Here is a 20,893-nt window from a genome sequence, read left to right as displayed (position 1 = left end):
GACTAATTATATCAACCTTCATTTAAAATGGCTTCAATTTCATTTAAAATGACAAACTTACAAACAATTACCAGACTCTTCCTCCACCCCACCCCTGTATTTCTTATGAACACCTTCAAGCTGCATAAATTGTCAATGCTGTTGTAAAATACTGAAAGTTTCTCTATAATCCATGCACACAATTCAAAGCTGTAATAATTCTATCTGCTTAATTTAAAAAAAAAAAAAGAAGAAGAAGAGAAAGCAGTGTGACAGCAGGTGGGCATCTTCTCAAGTAAAGTGAATACTTCAATTAATGTGAAAGATGCATTTTACGGACAGGTGTTAATAATTCTATTCCTGTTTTCATTGTTTTGACACCCTTTTAAATATTCCTAATAGCTGTTAATAATAGTAAGAAGAAGAAACTGAGAGTATAGCAAGGAAAGTAATTTGTATACATTCCTCATCCTTCAGAATCCTGTCAGAAAATCGTGCTAACTTAGCCAAGTTAAAAAAAAAAAAAAAAAGACATTTATATGGAAAAGCCAGTTATCTGAGATTTCAAAAGAAACCCTGAACAGAACTGTGCTTTTTTCATTCAGGACGTTTAATTTATAAATGAATTCATGAATTGGACCAGCAGTGGTATACAGTTAGCAGTTGTTCCGACCGACTAATATGATCCAGTGAACCAGTACCTGTTTGCTAGTTGGGGCTATATTAATAAAACAGCCTTCTGTTGTTATGGTGATTAGGAGCACTTATACAATGCTCCAATAGGTGTCGCTGTGAGCGTCTAGGTCGCGTTCCGCTACACATTCACGGAAATAGAAGAAGACGTGCGACAATTTTGCTGATTGATGAGCTGAGCTCTCCGACTCTACTAATCTTCTTTACATTCAAATATTTCTGACAGGGTTTTACCTCCACAGTTCCATCTGATCCGTTGTGGGTGTATTTGAGGAGGTTAACTGCGTTCTGCTGTAAAGATCAAGGTAAGTTCAACTCGGCTAACAGTGGCTGAATCCTAAATGGATTTCTACTTCCGGTGCTATTCCTAGGCATTCATCAAGACACAAAATGCGCATGAAAAAAAAGTTGCATTTAAAAAGTTGCATTAAAGTCCCTGAGACGGCATTAAGAACAAACCTTGAGAAGATTCAGTCCTCCTTTGGCTGACACTGGATAACTGAATTTTTCAATGTCCACTTTATTAGGAACATCTGTACACATACGTTTACATATATTCATTTAGCAGACGCTTTTATCCAAAGCGACTTCCAAATGAGGAAATGCAAGCAAAGTTATCTATCAAGCGAATAACAATAGAAGTAGTGCTACTGTACAAGATCTTTTAATTGAGTTCTAGAGAAGAAAAGTGCACAGAGTCTAGGTGGTTTTTTTTTTTTTTTTTAAATAAGGGAAGGGGGATGTTAGCTAAGTGTTCATGGAGGAGGTGGGTCTTTAGCCATTTTTGAAGATGGTGAGAGATTCTGCAGTAAGGATTGAGGTTGGAAGTTCATTCCACCACTGAGGGACAGTGTGAAGGTTCTGGAAACTGCACGTTTATGCAGTTATTTAATCTAGCCAAAAGTAATGCATAAATACTAATATATTAGTTTATATTATATATAAGTATGCATGCATTATGGTTATGGATGCACAAAAAGCACTGAATTAAACTACAGTCCTAAGTGAATAATATATACTCTGGTGTGTGTCTTGGGTTCTTTACAGTCTTATAATTGGACAAACAGTTGTGTTAAGTTTTAGTCTGAAGTTTATATTTGTAACACTCAGTTCGTGGATTTTATTTTAAATGTATGTAAAAAACGGTACCCCCCCCATCCGAGTAACCAATAAATAGAAAATAATAATCGGTCAACTAATCGATTATGAACATAATCGTTAGTTGTAGCTCTACTTTTAATAAATCACTACAAAATTTCAGTCTGGACACATCAGTAAGTTTACAGAGAGGAAATCTTGATATGTAGGTCTACTTTTAAAAACTGAAATTCAAGCAAAATGTTTTTTTTTGTTTTGTTTTTTTAAATATTCAACTATTTGAATATTTTGTCTTTTTTTCTGATCCAGATATGAGTGGTGTCCTGTAGGCAAGTTCTCTCCTGCTGTCTGACTTGGATGAAGTGAGGTAAGATAAAATGTGAGAATCTGGGACCCACAGGACGCTCCAGTAGTCAGCAAAGGTCATCTGGTCCTTTCCACATGTACGCATCTCGGTGAGAAGCACGGAAAGAAATTCACTGCTCGCAGTGTGGGAAGAGTTTTAAACAAAAGAGTAATCTCCAGCAACATTTGCGTATTCACACAGGAGAGAAACTGTATCACTGCTCACAGTGCAGGATGAGTTTCACTCAGAAGAGTCATCTCAAACGACACCAGAGCGTTCACTCTGGAGAGAAGCCGTATCACTGTTCTTGGTGTGACAAGAGTTTTACGAAGCCGAGTAGTTTACAGCGACACGAACGAATTCACACCGGAGAGAAGCCGTATCACTGCTCACAGTGCGGGAGGAGTTTCACTCAGAAGAGTCATCTCAACGAACATCAGAGCATTCATTCTGGAGAGAAGCTGTATCACTGCTCACAGTGCGGGGACAGTTTCAGTAACCAGGGTAATTTCCGAGAACACCAACGAATTCACATAGAAGAGAAGCCTTATTACTGTTCTTGGTGTGACAAGAGTTTTACGAAGCTGAGTCATTTCAAGGAACATGAACGAATTCACACAGTAGAGAGGCCGTATCACTGCTCACAGTGTGGGATGAATTTCACTCAGAAGAGTGCTCTCAAAGGACACCAGAGCGTTCACTCTGGAGAGAAGCCGTATCAATGCTCACAGTGCGGGAACAGTTTTAGTAACCAGGATAATTTCCGAGAACACCAACGAATTCACATAGAAGAGAAGCCTTATCACTGTTCTTGGTGTGACGAGAGTTTTACGAAGCTGAGTCATTTCAAGGAACATGAACGAATTCACACAGTAGAGAGGCCGTATCACTGCTCACAGTGTGGGATGAGTTTCACTCAGAAGAGTGCTCTCAAACGACACCAGCGCATTCACTCTGGAGAGAAGCCGTATCACTGCTCACAGTGCGGGATGACTTTCACTCAGAAGAGTGCTCTCAAACGACACCAGCGCATTCACTCTGGAGAGAAGCCATATCACTGCTCACAGTGCGGGAACAGTTTTAGTCACCGGAGTCATTTCAAGGAACACGAAAGAATTCACACTGGAGAGAGGCCGTATCACTGCTCACAGTGTGGGATGAGTTTCACTCGGAAGGGTGATCTCAAACGACACCAGCGCATTCACACTGGAGAGAAGCCATATCACTGCTCACAGTGCGGGAACAGTTTTAGTGACCAGAGTAATTTCCGAGAACACCAACGAATTCACATAGGAGAGAAGCCTTATTACTGTTCTTGGTGTGACAAGAGTTTTACGAGGCACAGTAGTTTCCAGCGACACAAACGAATTCACACCGGAGAGAAGCCATATCACTGCTCACAGTGTGGAAAGAGTTTTAGTGACCAGAGTAATTTCCAAAGACACCAGAGCGTTCACACCGGAGAGAAACTGTAACAGTGCTCAGAGTGCGGGAAGAATTTTAGTGACCACAGAAAATTTCAGCAACACAAACATGTTCACATAACTTATGATGAGGACATGCTACAATGATCATGAGAAAGTACAGGAATTGGCTAGCTCTATTCTGAAGACCTAACTTGGAGCACTACTATATAGTAGGCAAGGGACGATTGATTATATCTAAGACGGACTACTGAAATAGTTTATGGACAATTCCTATTCTTTTGGATAGCCATTAAATAAAAGGTGTTGTATATTTTGTTAATGTAATGGTCAGGATTTGAGCAGATATGCAAATATTTTATAAGGAAAAAATGGGTGAATAATGATAATAATAATAAGTCCTCCCACCATGATAGTGGGACCAATGAAATTAAACAATTGTCAGAGCACTATAATAAGTTTTATAAAAGGTTAAATACATGAGAAGTCTGATTTTACTCAATTGTAAACTTTGGCAAAATCGATAAACCTAAATAATTGTTTTTGTTGGTCATTTGTTGGTCATTTACTCATTTACAATCAGGAAAGGGGATAAAAACACTAGTTTAAACCTGACAGGCTGTGAAATACCTTGTGCTTACCCTGTTAATCAAAAGGCTTAAGGAAGGGAAATTTCTAGACCTATCTGATTTTAAGACAGCTAATAGTAGAGCTTTAACTATGATCAAAACATTTTGTTTTGTTTGCTTCTTCCTGCTGATGGTCGCGGTCCAGCTACACGATGGTGTCCTGCACTAACAGAAGATGCCAGGCATCCCTTTGGCTGTAAAATAAATTTCACAAACTACGTTCAAACATAATCCAACTACTCATACATATACTCAAATGTACTTGTATGTATAATAGGTGTATTACCCCTGCTGAAAAAAACAGTAGAAACCCATGTAGAATTTGTAATGGTGATAATGGGAGTTGTATTGGTTTTAATAGAAACTGTAATGGTCCCTGTGGGTCTCTACTAGTAATTTGTTGCCTTCTATTGGTGGCATGTTATGTCTAATGGATACCATTAAGGACCAGTAAAGGTTTTAATGGTTAGTGGATGGTTTGTAATGGTATTTGTAGTGAAAACCATTAGAATTTCTATGAGGGTTTCTTTTGGGTTTTTTTACAATAATATGGATATTTATTGTAGCCATAGAACGTTTTATTCCTGAAAGTTTCACTGCCACATAATTGGAAGATTAGATAACCGCATCAATGTGTAGGTGCACAGGTTTTTCCTAATAAACTGGATGGTGAGTTTATACTAAATTGTTGAAGCAGGTTTATAATCGAAAACCACAGCATCTGATATGCACATTAAAGCAGCCAGTTGAGAATGCTGATATCTCTAAACATCCAGAACAACAAATATGATTGATTATATCCACCTTCATTTAAAATGGCGTCAATTTCATTTAAAATGACAAACTTACAATTACCAGACTCTTCCTCACCCTACCCCTGTATTTCTTACGAACACCTTCAAGCTGCATAAATTGTCAGTGCTGTTGTAAAACAGTGAAAGTTCCTCTATAATCCATGCACACAATTCAAAGCTTTAATAACTCTATCTGCTTAATTTAAAAAAAAAAAAAAAAAAAAAAAAAAAGAGCAAGAGAGAGCGCGTGAGAGAGAGAGAGAAAGCAGTGTGACAGCAGGTGGGCATCTTCTCAAGTAAAGTGAATACTTCAATTAATGTGAAAGATGCATTTTATGGCCAGGTGTTAATAATTCTATTCCTGTTTTCATTGTTTTGACACCCTTTTAAATATTCCTAATATATGTTAATAATAGTAAGAAAAGAAACAGAGTATTGCAAGGAAAGTAATTTGTATACATTCCTTATCTTTTAGAATCCTGTCAGAAAACTGTGCTAACTTAGCTAAGTTTAAAAACAAAACAACAACCCAGAGACATTTATATGGAAAAGCCAATTAGCTGAGATTTCAAAAGAAACCCTGAACATAACTGTGCTTTATTTCATTCAGGACGTTTTATTTATGAATGAATTAATGAATTGGACCAGCAGTGGTTCCGACACACTAACATGAGCCAGTGGACAGGTACCTGCTTGCTAGCTGGGGCTATATTAGCAAAACAGCCTTCTGTTATTATGGTGATTAGGAGCGTTAATACAATGTTCCAGTAGGTGTCGCTGTGAGCGTCCACGTCGCGTTCAGCCACACATTCACAGAATTAGAAGAAGACGTGCGGCAGTTTTGCTGATTGATGAGCTGAGCTCTCCGACTCTACTAATCATCTTTACATTCAAATATTTCTGACAGGGTTTTACCTCCACAGTTCCATCTGATCCGTTGTGGGTGTATTTGAGGAGGTTAACTGCGTTCTGCTGTCAAGATCAAGGTAAGTTCAACTCGGCTAACAGTGGCTGAATCCTAAATGGATTTCTACTTCCTGTGCTAGTGCACTACACAGCCTATAAAATAGTGGTGTTTACGTTAGTGATGGACATGTACGAAGCTTATGAGACAACACATATATATGAAAATGTTTCAAAGCGTTTGACACCCCGCTCTATACTGACATCTGCTGCACGATCAACAGTGTTGCACCTCTCGCTAGATTTTTATGTATAAGTATACAGATGAGGGAATTAAAGCAGAATACGTCCTTCAGTCTCCAAGTGGGTCTTTGTTTTCTTGGCAGGTATGAGTCAGTCACTTGCCTCCTAACCTCCACTGTGACATCAGCAGTGGCGCGTTGGCCATCTTCAGGTATACTCACCCACCTGCTCGTTACCTCCCCCAAGTTTTCAGATTGCGATGTCATTTTAGGTTTATGAACAGGATGGCTGGACTGAAAGAAAGAAAGAAAAAAAAACAGCCATTTGTGTACAGATCTCTGAACTTTCTCAGTGTCATCATCACCTTTATTCATCTCTGGCCAGTTAACGTTAATTATATAATTTTATTGATGGGGAAACTGGAAAGTTATACAGAAATGCATTATTATATAAAGTATTTGTCTTCAATATAGACAAGCTGGAAGAGTATTGAACCGTCACTGTCGCACTTTATTATACTTATGTATAGATATATTTTTTTATTTCTTTCAGACTGGTGTCACTAACATTGCTAATGATGTCATTGGAAGATATGCAAAATATTTACCAAACGCCACGTGCAAATGTTCCGAGTAGTTGAATTGAGTCTTTAACACGTTACACTGCAGTGGTATAGGAGTGAACTTGGAGCAAAAGAAAGCATCAACACTCTATCTAAACAGGTGCTTCTTGTTCTGGGCAAAAATCATGCCCCTCTAAAGATGGCTCTGAGTTTTCATTAATAAAATTAAGCTTAAAAATATAGATTTTTGTTGTTGTTAAAATTGCTGATCAAATTATTTGAACCATTAACCATTTTTGCCTCTTTCCAATCCAGATCTAATTGAGCAGTATCCTGTCATCTTCTACTGTCCTCTTTCCTACATGTCATATATTTTATTCTGCAAGAACATTAAAAGCTCCAAATAGGATGAAGTCAGACACGGTCAAGTGTGAGAATCTGGAACCCACAGAGGGCTCCAGTAGTCCCCAAATGTCATCTGGTGCTTTCCTCACCAACACCTCTCGCAGACAAGTGAAAAAACTTGTTCACCAATGCTCACAGTGTTGGAAGAGTTTCAGTCAAATAAGTACACTTAAAGAGCACCAACGAATTCACACCGGAGAGAAGCCTTATCAGTGCTCACAATGTGGGAAGAGTTTCAGTCAAAAGAGTAATCTCAAAAAACATCAGAGTATTCACGCTGGAGAGAAGCCGTATCGCTGCTCGCTGTGTGGGAAGAATTTTACCAGCCAGAGTAATCTCCAGCGACACCGGCGCATTCACACGGGAGAGAAGCCGTATCAGTGTCTGCAATGTGAGAAGAGTTTTATCGAGAGCGGTAGTCTTATAAAACACCAGCGAGTTCACACAGGAGAGAAGCCATATCAGTGCCCTCTGTGTGTGAAGAGTTTCACTAGCCAGAGTAATCTCCAGCAGCATCTGCGTATTCACACAGGAGATAAACCTTATAACTGCTTAGAATGTGGGAAATGTTTTAGACAAGGTACTGGTCTCCAAATCCACCAACGCATTCACACCGGAGATAAACCGTATTACTGTTTAGAGTGTGGGAAGAGTTTTAGGCAAGGAACAGCTCTCCAAATACACCAACGCGTTCACACGGGGCAGAAGCCCTACCACTGTACAGAGTGTGGGAAGAGTTTTACCAGCCAGAGTAATCTCCAGCGACACCAGCGCGTTCACACAGGAGAGAAGCCGTATCAGTGCTCAGACTGTGGGATGAGTTTTACACAAAGGAGTAATCTTCAACAACACAAGCATATTCATACAGGAGATAAACCATATCGCTGCTTAGAGTGTGGGAAGAGCTTTAATCGAGACGACGCTCTCCAGTTACACCAACGCATTCACACTGGAGAGAAACCGTATTACTGCTCAGAGTGTGGGAAGAGGTTTAGTAACCAGAGTAATCTCCGAAAGCACCAACGCATACACGCAGGAGAGAAGCCATATCAGTGTTCTGAGTGCGGGAAGAGTTTTAGAAAGCAGAAAAATTTTCAGGAACACCAGCACATTCACACAGCTGAGAATAAGGGCACGCTTATGAAAACACTGGGAATTGACTAGGTCTAGTTTAAAAAAAAAAAAAAGTATTATTAATGCATGCCCAATTTGGATATTAATAATATAAAATATCGCCCATAAAATATCGCCCGTAGACAAAATGTTCTACTTCATACAGTATAATCCTGAAAACACAAGTTTCCTGAACTGACATGTTTCCCTTTAGCTTGCATCTCAAGCTGAAGTAAAGTTCTGCTTACTTCCAAAAGTGAAAAGGGGGGAGGATCACATTTAAAGATTCCAATCCAGTTCCACTGAAAGACTCTATGCCTACTAGAGCCCCATCATCTCATTCCCTCGCCTGATCTCGGTCAAAGTTAACAACATCAGTGATTCATTCAGTCAGCTTTTTTTTGTTGGCTAAATTTCTTTTAAATGCCTTGTTATTTGGCCATGTAAACATTTACAACTTTGTGCACTGCCTTCTGTACACTGTGTGTGTAAGCTTTCTTTTCTGTTTTGAGGGTGATTTGATTGAACAGGAGCACGGCGAACATTTTGGTAACCAATATCTGATTACAAAATATATATCGATTTCTAATTACTTACAGCATGTAAATGCCCAAAAAACATGATCAGTCACGACCAAAACTACATAGCTAGCAAGGTTTGAAAATAGCCACAACAAAAACATTTCCACATAATTTTGGTAAACTATATTTGTGTCTACTGAGTTTTGGTAATTTTTTTTTATTGTAATAATTTTGACGGAATATAATATAATAAGTATAATAAAAATGGTCAGTCCCTCCAGGATTTTGCTTTTTTTTTTTGTGATTGCGTAAATTAACGCAAAATCAAGCAAACTCCGCAACATTCGGAAGAGCATGCAATTTTTCAAATTACCACAGATTTTTGCAGGTTTGGGCCGAGACGCGTATTGTGACGTCATCACAACACATATTCAGCCAAAACCCTTTCGATTCACGTGCGACAAATGTGAGTACAGCTAAAAGCTCTCATTTACCAACAAACATCACTGTGAAAGACTACACACAACTATTTCATGCGATTGCGATTTCAGTAGTTTTCTGCAAAAGAAGAAAAAAAAAAAGCACACAAAACTCCGCAGCACAGTCAAGCATTTTTAGGCCACATCAATTACAAAAAACACTCCATGAAATCCTGTACAGACTGCACGGTGAATGAGCTTACTCATTATATGAGCTTACTAATTTATATATAATGAGCTTACTAATTTATAAACATATCATTTATATTACCACTTATTATAAAAGTGCAGTAATCCATGTAAACTAATTTGAAGTGATCATTGGAGGTTTACATTGGTTACTCCTCTTATGTGTACATTTAGAAACTCAGAAGCACCAGTTGAATCTAGTTGATTTTCTGAAACGACGATTTCCATGAATGTATTGTGTAAATGCTCCTACGAATGATTTACAAATAAATCCGTTCATATCCAGCTTGATATTTTTATTCATATTAAGCAGATTTGCCTGCTTGCTTGCTAGCTGGGGCTACATTAGCATGTCGTTATGGTGTTTAGGAGCCTAAACAGAACTGTGCTTTATTTTTAGTCAGGACGTTTAATTTATAAATGAATTGGACCAGCAGTGGTATACAGTTAGCAGTGGTTCCGACCTACTAATATTATCCAGTGGACCGGTACCTGTTTGCTAGCTGGGGATATATTAACAAAACAGCCTTCTGTTGTTATGGTGATTAGGAGCGCTAATACAATGCTCCAGTAGGTGTCGCTGTGAGCGTCTAGGTCGCGTTCCGCCACACATTCACAGAAATAGAAGAAGACGTGCGGCAGTTTTGCTGATTGATGATCTGAGCTCTCCGACGCCACTACTCATCTTTACATTCAAATATTTCTGACAGGGTTTTACCTCCACAGTTCCATCTGATCCGTTGTGGGTGTATTTGAGGAGGTTAACTGCGTTCTGCTGTAAAGATCATGGTAAGTTCATTAAAGTATGGCTGGTTTAGTAAGGGATAATCCATGTATAGGAGCGTCCCCGAGTGTATTCAAAACAAGTAACGCACACCTAGCCCTGGGTTATTCCGTTTATACCATGGTAATTGACAAGTTTAAGATGTCATTTCTTACACACTTACAGGATGTTCACTCGGGTTTTTTACGTCATAGCAAATAAAGAAGTCACAGAAATGACCCAAAAAAATTTTGTTTAACAGCTGAACATTCTGGCTTCGTGAAACACCACAAAGAAGTTAAATGAAATTATTTTAATCATTCGGCAGTTCAAAAAGAGGAGAAAATGATGGAATCATCTTGTAATTTGCATTTCTAAAACAAATACCAGTACTAAAAGTAGTCTAAAGTCTAAAAATGCAAATGAGTCTGCAGTTAAAAGAGAGCACTTACAGGCCTGAACCTTGGACTTTTTGAAAGGAAACATGGCCTCAACAGAGAGTCGTCTATTGAAACAATGGAAAGGATTATAAAACTCCTTCAAGAAGGAAAACCAAAACGGAGTGTGGGTAAAGATGTTTGTTGTTCCCAGTCAGCTGTGTCTAAAATGTGGTGCAAATACAGTGCTGTGAAAAAGTATTTGCCCCGTTCTGATTTCTTGTATATCTCCCACTAAATAGTTTTAGATCTTCAAATGAAATATGATATAAAACAAAGGCAATCTGAGTAAACACTAGGGCTGCAACTAACGATTATTTTCATAATCAATTAGTTAGCCGTTTTTTTTTTTTGATTAATCGGATGGGGCGGGGCAAGCTTTCAGTACCTTTTTTTGTTTATTTAAAATAAAATCCACAAACTGAGTGTTAGAAATATAAACTTCAGACTAAAACTTTACACAACTGTTTGTCCAAAACAGAAAAGAACCCAATACACACGCGCACACACATGCACACACACACCCCAGAATATATATTATTAATGTAGGACTGTAGATTAATTGGGTGCTTTTTGTGCATCCAAAAAAATAATGCATACTCTTGATGATGACTGGAGATCAGTCTTTCACCTACTTCTAGGACTAGGATTTACTCCTGTGCTTTAGATAATACTTTTTCACAGCACTATATAAACAAACTGGGAAGGTTATAAAAGGAAAACATACCGGTAGACCAAGGAAGATGGCAAACGTCAGGATAGAAAACTCAAAGCAATAGGCCTTGAAAATAGAAAATGTACAACAAAACAAATGGGGGAAACAGGAGTCAGTGTTTGTGATGGAACTGTAAGAAATCGTCTGAATGAAATGGGATTTACATATAGAAAAGCCAAACAAATCTGGCACTAACACTTAAACAGAAGAAAACACAGTTCCAGTGGTCTAAAGAGACTGATTGGATGAAAGTGATGTTCAGTGATGAATCACGAATCTGTGTTGGACAAGGAGATGATGCTGGAACTTTTGTCTGGTGCTGTTCTAATGAAACGTGAGATTGGGTTTCATGTCAGGTAAAGGACCAGGGGAGACCTCACCAGTCAGTGCACAGGTGTACACTGAAATCTTGATCATTTTTCTCATTGCAGTGATAGAAAATAGGTTTCGTGATGAAGTCATTTTTCTGGATGATAATGCATCTCATCACAGAGCAAAGATTGTTAAAGCTTTTCTTCAGGAAGGCAAATCGACTTGATGACCTGGCCAGCAAACAGTCCTGACCTCAATCTGATTGAAAATATATGGTGGAAATTAAAAATAATTGGTCCATGACCAGGCTCCATCCTGCAAAGCTAATCCGTCAACCACTATTCGAGAAAGTTGGAACCAGGTTGATGGAGAATATTGTTTTGTTATTACTGAAGTCCACGTTTCAGGGAATTCAGGCCGTAAAAAAGCCTGAGGAGGTGCGACAAAGCGTTATTTTTTTTGTTGTTGTTCATAATTTTTTCCTCAACACTGAGTGATTCCATAAGTTTTCCTGTACTTGATTTGGAAAAAATATGGCATTAATTAAACAATTTAATTTAACTTGTTTAAAGGAATGTTTCATGAAGCCAGAATGTTTAACTGTTAAACATTTTTTGTGTCATATCTGTGATTTATTTGCTACGAAATAAAAAAGCCGGGTGAGTATCCTCTACAGGCCCTTTCACACTGAGCACAACGCGATAAAGCGAAGCGTATCGCAGACGAACGGTGCGTTCACACCGACCACGAAAGATTGTTCTCATTCAACTAATTCACGCCTCCACGATCGGTGGCACTGACCGAGAATACATTTTACGCCTGCACACTAGATGGCGCAACCCACTATTCAGCTGATCTGCTTATCGTCGTATCACTGAGAAGAAGAATCATGCAAATGTTGACGCAGAGAACCACAACACAAACTGTTAAGAAGCACAGAAACTAACATTTCTTATTTTGTATGGATTCTACCCAGAAAGGGAGGCAGAATTTTTTGTGTTTTTTGAAGAGCACCATCAAGTAGTTTTAGTCTGAATGAAATAATGTGAAATATGATGCAGTAACATGGTAGTGGGACAAAACCCGAGTTTAATGCCCAAAACTATCATTAAGGACAGTTCTCACCCTGGCTTTGATCTGTTCAATCTGTTGCCCTCAGGGAGACGTTACAGGTGCATCAAAACAAGGACTAGTAGATTTAAGAATAGTTTCTTCCCGAAAGCTATTACCATGATAAACAAACACATGTACTGAGTCCACAGCATATATATGTATATACAACATGTATATATTGTCTCAAAACTGTGCATTTCATAGTACCTCCCCCATCCACCCCAATATCTATCTATCTTGCATATCTATCTTGCATATATTGTATATCTTGTTTATTTATTTTGTTTATTTATCTTGTTTATTTATGTGTATTATCTGTTTATTCTTCTTGTGTATTGAATGTATATGTTTGCATGGAACAAAAAGGAGTGGCTCTTAATTTCATTGTACATATGTATAGTGACAATAAAAGGCATTCATTCATTCATTCATTCATTCAAGACAAGCCCAGTTTTTTTCCTGGTGGAAGAACTTTGATAAATGAAGTGACAGTTCAGTTCTTACCGTCCTGTTGTATTTTTTACTGACATGTTTCAATAAGAATATAAAGATTAATAACAAATGGCATACCGAGTATTGTTGTCTGCTACAAAAAGTCCAACTGTATTATGTACATAACTGTATATAACTGTACATTATGGAAATAAAAAAATTGTTTGTATTCAAACAAATATGAAGTCTTTCAGTAAGAAATATACTTTGTTGGCAGCTATCTCGCGCCATTACCATTTTATCAGTAAAAGGCCAATTGGATGGAAACAGGCGGGAGACAGCAAATATCGCAGACTTTTTTTTTTACACGCACATTCACTTTGTCGATAATGTAAATGCACAAAAAGTGAATGGAAACTTGGCAAATGATAACAAGAACTCAATATCCATTCTCTTCTCTCTTCCGGAATACTCTTGTTCAGTATTTACGCTGGTTGTCAGAACCGCTTTCTGTGCTTTACTACCACCTATCTCGCCCTTTTGTGCAACAGAACCGTCTCCAGGCATGTGATCTAAAGCTCAAATCTCACTGGAAAGCCCATTACGTCACAAAGCAACAGGAAAATAAATCTGCACACGCGCCGAAAAAAAATGTCGCTTTGTCACGCCATGAATGATCGCGCCTGGTGTGACTAGCTTCATAGGGATCTATCGTTTCTGTTCAAGAGCGTTTTAAGGAAAAAACCTGACAAATGTCTTGAAATAAAACATTAGCACAATGTCTTGAGTTGTGGTAACTGGTATAAGCAGAATAAATGTAACCACCTTGTAGGGATGTCACGATACCAAAAATCTAGTAGTCGGTACCGATACCACCAAAAGTACACGCTACTCAATACCACAGTGTGGTTTTTATTTATTTATATATATATATATATATTTTTTTTATAAATAAAATAAAACTCCTGGAGGACATCCTCCTCTGGCTGATACTGGCAGAAAAGAGGGGGACATTTTAGTTATCAAACACTGTCTGACAAAGACTAATAACAAGTGCTAAGGTGCACTCCTAAACGCGGGCATGCACACCCACCCACCCCTTATACTCTAAACGCAAGCATTAGTTTAAATTCACGGATATGGTGGCAGGCCAAAATGATTTATTAAAAGCATGAACATTTGAATAATTATTAGTGACATTAGGCTACATTTAGCTGACAGGACACGGGCTGAATGGCGATGCTTGGTGACCCAATGCGTTAGCGTCATTAACAAATAACAGGCTATTGCAAACATTACATGGAGCATAACGTTAGCTGGTTTCACGGCTACAATGCCAGCTGCCTCAAACAAACATAATATAGGGCCATCTTTCAGGTGCTTCGCCAAATTCCAGGTGTTTCCTCGCTTTGTTTGAAATGAACGATAGCATCGGTTGCACACCGGCAACCGCTAAATTTGTTAAGCTAAGCTAATCTTCTGCACTTTTTCCCGTGTGCTTGTAGGCGTTCTTCTTCACCACTTGTGGACCGGCTAAAACATATATTGCGCGTATTTGCTGCCCACTTCAGTTCCAGAAGAATTGCAACTTCGGTACGGTACTGCAGAAAAACAAGTACCATCACGTTTTAACAATGTTGGTACCAACTTGGTACCGAAGAATCGGTTCTCGTGACATCCATACCACCTTGGGGTGTACGTTATTTTCTAATAATTCACCTGAATGTCGTCCTTTATTCCTTACATAACGCACACCTTCCAGCCAATCAGAATCAAGTATTTGGACAGAACATTAGTATAAGTAAAAGCAATATTCAGTTACGTGTACATGGGTCCTAAAAGACTGTGTTGGCATAACGATAAAGTGCATTTTGGCAGGTTCAGTAAGGGTAACATCATGAAATTCAAATGAGTTATTGGAGGAAGGGAGAGAGAGATGTAAATTTCCATGTTTAGGAGAGAAGTAAACCTGTACCAATCTGTGTGGGAGAACTTGATGTTTGAGGCCAGGTCAGCGGGTGTTGCAGTGTTCTCTGTTCGGATCCAGGTCTCAGTAAGAGCCTGCACACTGAGGTTGGAGTGGGTTGCAAAGACAGGAATGAAATCAGCCTTGTTGACAACAGATTGGCAGTTCCATAGCCCGATTGAGAATGAGAAGGAATCTGCTGAGGCTGCCTGCAGAGGGCATAGGTTGTCTAAATTGCATACTTTTATAGGAATGCGCCGTGGCCTGCGCCTGTGGCAAACAACAAGGATAGACTCATGACACATGTTAGCTTGTTAACAGAGAAAGAGTTGGAGAAAAAGGGTAGAGAGGGGAAGAAAGTGCTACTTAGCGGTGTGATTGGTGTGATGTCAGTGTCCTTTAACTCTTAAATTCAGCTTAAAATTAAAGCAATGTGATTTACTTTTTGAAAATATTGAACCACTGACATCTTTGTCTTTTTTTCCTGATCCAGGCATGACTGCTGTCCTGTTGCAGGTGTTCTCCTGCTGTCTTGCACATGCAGTGTAAGTTTACCTCCACAAGAATCATCACACACTCAAGAGATCCAACTGGGATGAAATCAGATGAAATTAAATGTGAGGATGTCGAACCCTCGGAGAGCTCCGGTCATCACCAAAGCTCATCTGATATTTCCCACATGAACACCTCTCCCAAACCAATTAAACAAGAAATTCACCACTGCTCATTGTGTGGGAAGAGTTTCAGTAAAAAGAGTTATCTCAAACAACACCAGCGGATTCACACAGGAAATAAACCATATAACTGCTCACAGTGTGGGAAGAGTTTTACACAATTGAGTACTCTCCAACGACACCAGCGCATTCACACAGGGGAGAAACCGTATCACTGCTTAGACTGTGGAAAGAGTTTCACTAGAGAGGACAGTCTCCATAAACATCAGCGCATTCACACAGGAGATAAACCGTATCACTGCTCAGGGTGTGGGAAGAGTTTTAATCGAGAGGACAGTCTCCAATTACATCAGCGCATTCACACTGGAGAGAAACCATATTACTGCTCACAATGTGGGAAGAGTTTTACACAGTTGAGTTCTCTCCATAAACATCAGCGCATTCACACAGGAGATAAACCATATCACTGCTTACAGTGTGGAAAGAGTTTTAATCGAGAGTACAATCTCCAATTACACCAACGCATTCACACAGGAGAAAAACCATATTACTGCTCACAATGTGGGAAGAGTTTTACACAGTGGGGTTCTCTCCGTAAACATCAGCGCATTCACACAGGAGATAAACCATATCACTGCTTACAGTGTGGAAAGAGTTTTACTCAAAAGGACAGTCTCCAATTACACCAACGCGTTCACACCGGAGAGAAACCGTATTACTGTTCACAATGTGGGAAGAGTTTTACTTGCCAGAGTCATCTCCTTAGACATCAGCGCATTCACACAGGAGAGAAGCCGTATCAGTGTTCTCACTGTGGAAAGAGGTTTATTGATAGTGGTAATCTCATAACACACCAAAGAATTCACACAGGAGAGAAGCCGTATCACTGCTCACAGTGCGGGAAGAGTTTTACACAAAGGAGTATTCTCCAACAACACCAGCGTGTTCACACTGGAGAGAAACCGTATCAATGCTCACAATGTGGGAGGAGTTTTAGTACAAACAGAAATTTTAAGCGACACAAGCACATTGACACGCCTGAGAATGAGGACATACTGTAGTTGTTTTAAGTGTTTTTTTAATCGTGTCATCATTAGATATAAAGTTATCAAAGATTTTATATGTTCCTAAATTTTGGAATTCTAAGACAGAATGGTTAAATAATTGCTGAATAATTTTTACACATTTGGACAACCCTGAACTAAAATAAATGGTATACTTTTGTTAATGAAGGAGTCAGATATGCAAATAGTCATGTGAATAAATAAGCACACCCCATGGAAATTGATGTGATAATCTTCTGTAGAAAAAGTAAGTACACCCTTGGCCTCGGAAGCTCGTATTGCCCCCTTTAGCAGAAATAACTTCTTGTCTGCGTTTTGCATAACTGTCCACCAGTCTCTGACATTGGCTTGCTGGAATTTTTGACCACTCCTCCATGCAATATTATTTCAGCTGCAAGATGTTTGAGGGTTTTCTTTCAAATCCCCCCCACAACATTTCAGTGGGATTCAAATCTGGGCTTTGACTAGGCCGTTTCTTAACCCCCTGGTTCTTCTTTTTGAGCCATTCCATGGTGGTTCAACTTCAACTTTTGGACAGATGGATTTACGTTATCTTCAAGCACTCTTTGATATGATTCAGAATTAATAGTTGAATCAACAATTGCAAGCTGTCCAGTCCCTGAGGTTGTGAAGCAACCCCAAACCATAACATTTCCACCACTGTGCTTCACAGTTGGTATGAGGTGCTTCTCCTGAAAAGCTGTCTTTGATCTGTGCCAAACATGCCTGCTGTTACTGTGGCCAAACAACTCTATCTTTGATTCGTCTGTCCAGAGAACATTATTCCAAAAGCCCTGGTCTTTGACTATATGTTCTTTTGGCAAACTGTAGTCTTGCAAAGGCTATTTCCTGGCACACCTCCAATGCAGGTCAAATTTGTGCAATCTCTTTCTGATTGTAAAAGCATGCACTTTGACCCCAACATTTGCAAGACTTACTTGCAGATCCTGTGATGGTTCTTGTAGGCTTGTTCTTGCATCAGACTGTCTGATCTTGGGCTGAAGTTGCTGGGACGGCCGGTCCTGGACTAATTGGCAGTCATCGAAATCTGCACCATTTGTATATTATTTTCCTTACAGTGGAATGATGTATTTCAAATAATTTGGAGAACTTTATAAATCCTTTTCCAGACTCCTAGACATCCACAACCTTTTTTTCTGAAGGACTTGCAGAACTCTTTAGATGTTAGTATGTTGACACTTCACACCTCAATAACAAAGGGGACACTAGATATAAGAGGGGAATAAATAAGACCAGTTCTACCTGCACTCCCTAAGCAGGTTTTGACCACTGGCACCCAATCTTCAACACCTGATTCTAATTTTATGGATTTGATGGTGTGATAAACGTGTATCAAAAGTGTATCAACTTTATTAATAAGCACGGTTTCAAAGAGGATCAAATGTTTGCTTGACCAAATATGTCTAAAAAAATTCCATGGGGTGTCCTTATTTTTTCCACATGACTGTATGTGTTAGCAACAAGGTCATGTCAGTAATACTAAACAAACTTTTAATTAAAAAATTAAAAAGGTGTGCCCCAGATTTTGTCAAATTGAACAAATCAGGGACAGGAAGAACAGTATTTATCATGTATCGATAAAAGTGGAACACATTGAAAGAAAATGTAGAATAATCTTTTATCTTTTAAAAATAATACTTCTCTTTGGCATCTGGTGAGCTGACTAAAGAATAAAGATTACTAAAACTTCGTCAGATATCCCAGCTTGTTAGGACATTTGGGTTAGACATGATACGGTACCCCTGGAACAGAAAGGGTAAATGACCTTGCTCAAAGGACCAACAGTGGCAGCTTGGTTGTGTTAGGGTAAGTACTTTGCACCATACTCTGAGGAAGGTTGGCAGGTCTGATGCAGTCTTATAAATAAATTCTTTTGTAATTTTCCATTTCACCACTCACCTGTACCCCACCAGAGTGTAGCACCCCACTGTTTGGATTGCAGGCAAACTCTGAATAACACAGAGGAACATTTTGTGGAACAGAGATGAGTATGTTTAAAAATAACAATGAAGTTTCTAATCTGATCAACAAATAAAGTACTGTAATTCCTACAACCTTCATAATTTGGATGGAAATACAAAATAAAAGTCTGGCTTTTGAGCACATATTCATTATTTAAATTCAACTCCAGTATACTGTGGTAAACAGCTAAAATAACTTGTCCATATATTTTTTGTGAAGAGTAAATGTGCAAAAGTTGCTGTAGTACAGATAGCCTAACCAATAACAGCAGTAGTGACTGGAGATGTGAGCGGTTATTAGTTGAGTTTTTTGATGGCGGAAGGGAAAGGAACTTTTACTGAAGCACACTGGTTTATCATTAATCTTTTGCCAGATGCCGTATGACATGTGCTGGGTGAGAGGGGTCAGAGGACATTTTAAAGACCCTTTTCCAGATGTATTTTATGTACAGAGAGTGTACTGATGGGAGATCAGATTTGATCATTTTTGAAGTTTTGCTGTAGTGTATTCTAATGTACTACTGTAACAAAATATACTGTATAAATATACAACATACCCTTGGTTCAAATCATGTATATATGTTTGTAATTTAATCATTTTCAATATGTCACAAATGACCAAACCTGGTTTAGTGAATTGGGACAGACTTAGACTACAGTAATTGGAGAGAGGTGAAGGGATATAAAGGTTGCATGCAGGGATGCGTGAAACCCCATAACTCTGGTTAAATGATTCATTGAATATTTGATGAATATTATGTGTATTCTGGTTTTTTTCATGAAGCATCTTAAGAAGCAGGCAAATAAGGTAGATTGTGAAATACAGAACGTTACTTAGGTCTGTTACTTAGTAATTAGAATTTTATTTAGTAAACTTATTCATTTTAATGCTGAGTTAGATTGGGGGATTTTTTAATCATGTGATCTGCTGCAAGAAATAAATTCTAAAATGCTTAACTTTCAATGGTGGCTTTCTGTTGTGATTATTACTAATTCTTTTCCTAGTGAATTCTGAAAAACATTGTTTATGGATTTGGGGAAAATCCTAATTGGCAGAATTGCTGCTCTCTGCTTTTGCTGTTCCTCCATTTCATACATGAATTTTGAAATCCTGATAAAGGATTTTTTCTGTTTTTTACTCTTTATGTATAAAAAAACATAATTTTACCTTCATTTTACTTTTTACATACATTTTTCAAAAAGTTATTGAAGTGTCCACTCAAGTGAATTGCACGCATTCAAATGAAAGTCATGTTTAGTAATAGAATTGTCATATCACAGCAAACCAGTGACTACATTTCCCATACTGCACGGCAGCCTACAAACATGGCTGCCATGGACTGCAATTCCCAGAACACTGACTCACACACACACACAACACTCATACTCGTTCTAATCGCACACACCTGCATCCAATCTCTCACACACTCACAACCACAGTATATAAGAGACCGTTCTAACACTATGACTTTGCGAATATTGCATGAGATTTCCATATACCAACTATTTGTTATCGGTTCGTTTTGGTATTGTTTTGATCTTGTTCTCGCCCTTGTTCTTGATTCCTGTTTTGCCTCATTTATGCCTGTTTGCCAGTCGCCTGACCCATTGCCATGTTTTTGACCACGCTATTGTCTGATGATTTAGATTTGTCTGCCTGCCTCTCTTTAAGTAAAAGCTCTTATCTGCACTTGCGTCCATCCTAGTGTCCTTTACGTTTATTATGTGACAGAATACTTCGCCTAAGCAGGAAGCAGCAGGAGAGCATTACGCCGGGATATCTGTACCAGCCTTTGATTCTGTGCGTTTTCCCCAATGGTACCCCCTGGGAGTACCAGCTTCCTTCGATGGCTTTGAGGTATGTCCCGAAGGTTATATACTCCAATGCCAGTTTTATTTTACAAGCCTGGAGGACCCCGAGCCTACAGAGGAGCAGTGGCTGGGATTCATGCTGTCTTGACTCACTGGCCCAGCTCGCAGTTGGGCCGAGTTCCTGATTTCTAGGGGGGCCGGTGAGCTTAGCCATGTAAGCTGTATGGTTAATCTTTTAGTTCAGG

General features: G+C 38.8%; 1 protein-coding gene across 8 annotated transcripts; it reads left to right on the top strand.

Moving 5' to 3' along the window:
- Positions 1-18: 18 nt before the first annotated feature.
- On the top strand, positions 19-19,800 carry LOC108272245 (zinc finger protein 501). 8 transcript variants are annotated; one of them, XM_053683617.1, is made up of 4 exons: positions 19-977; positions 2,080-3,535; positions 5,792-5,801; positions 7,241-8,990. In XM_053683617.1, the coding sequence occupies exons 2-4, from the start codon at positions 2,350-2,352 to the stop codon at positions 8,238-8,240; spliced, it is 2,196 nt and encodes a 731-aa protein (XP_053539592.1). In that variant the 5' UTR covers positions 19-977; positions 2,080-2,349; the 3' UTR covers positions 8,241-8,990. The 8 variants fall into 8 exon arrangements, with proteins under 8 accessions (XP_053539592.1, XP_047014696.1, XP_053539591.1 ...); XM_047158740.2 differs by lacking the exons at positions 19-977; positions 2,080-3,535 and adding an exon at positions 6,253-6,320 and having other exon boundaries at positions 3,596-5,949; positions 6,987-8,990; XM_053683616.1 differs by lacking the exons at positions 19-977; positions 2,080-3,535 and adding an exon at positions 6,253-6,831 and having other exon boundaries at positions 3,596-5,949; positions 6,987-8,990.
- Positions 19,801-20,893: the final 1,093 nt, after the last annotated feature.

This window comes from Ictalurus punctatus, chromosome 11, assembly GCF_001660625.3.
Source record: "Ictalurus punctatus breed USDA103 chromosome 11, Coco_2.0, whole genome shotgun sequence".
Taxonomy (NCBI): Eukaryota; Metazoa; Chordata; class Actinopteri; order Siluriformes; family Ictaluridae; genus Ictalurus; species Ictalurus punctatus.
The sequence above is the reverse complement of the archived record's forward strand: the minus strand, read 5'-3'. Positions and strand labels throughout refer to the sequence as shown.

Bases quoted from the DNA above. Each gene is read 5' to 3' on its own strand.
- LOC108272245 (XM_053683617.1), top strand. From the start codon at position 2,350: ATGAGTTTCACTCAGAAGAGTCATCTCAAACGACACCAGAGCGTTCAC.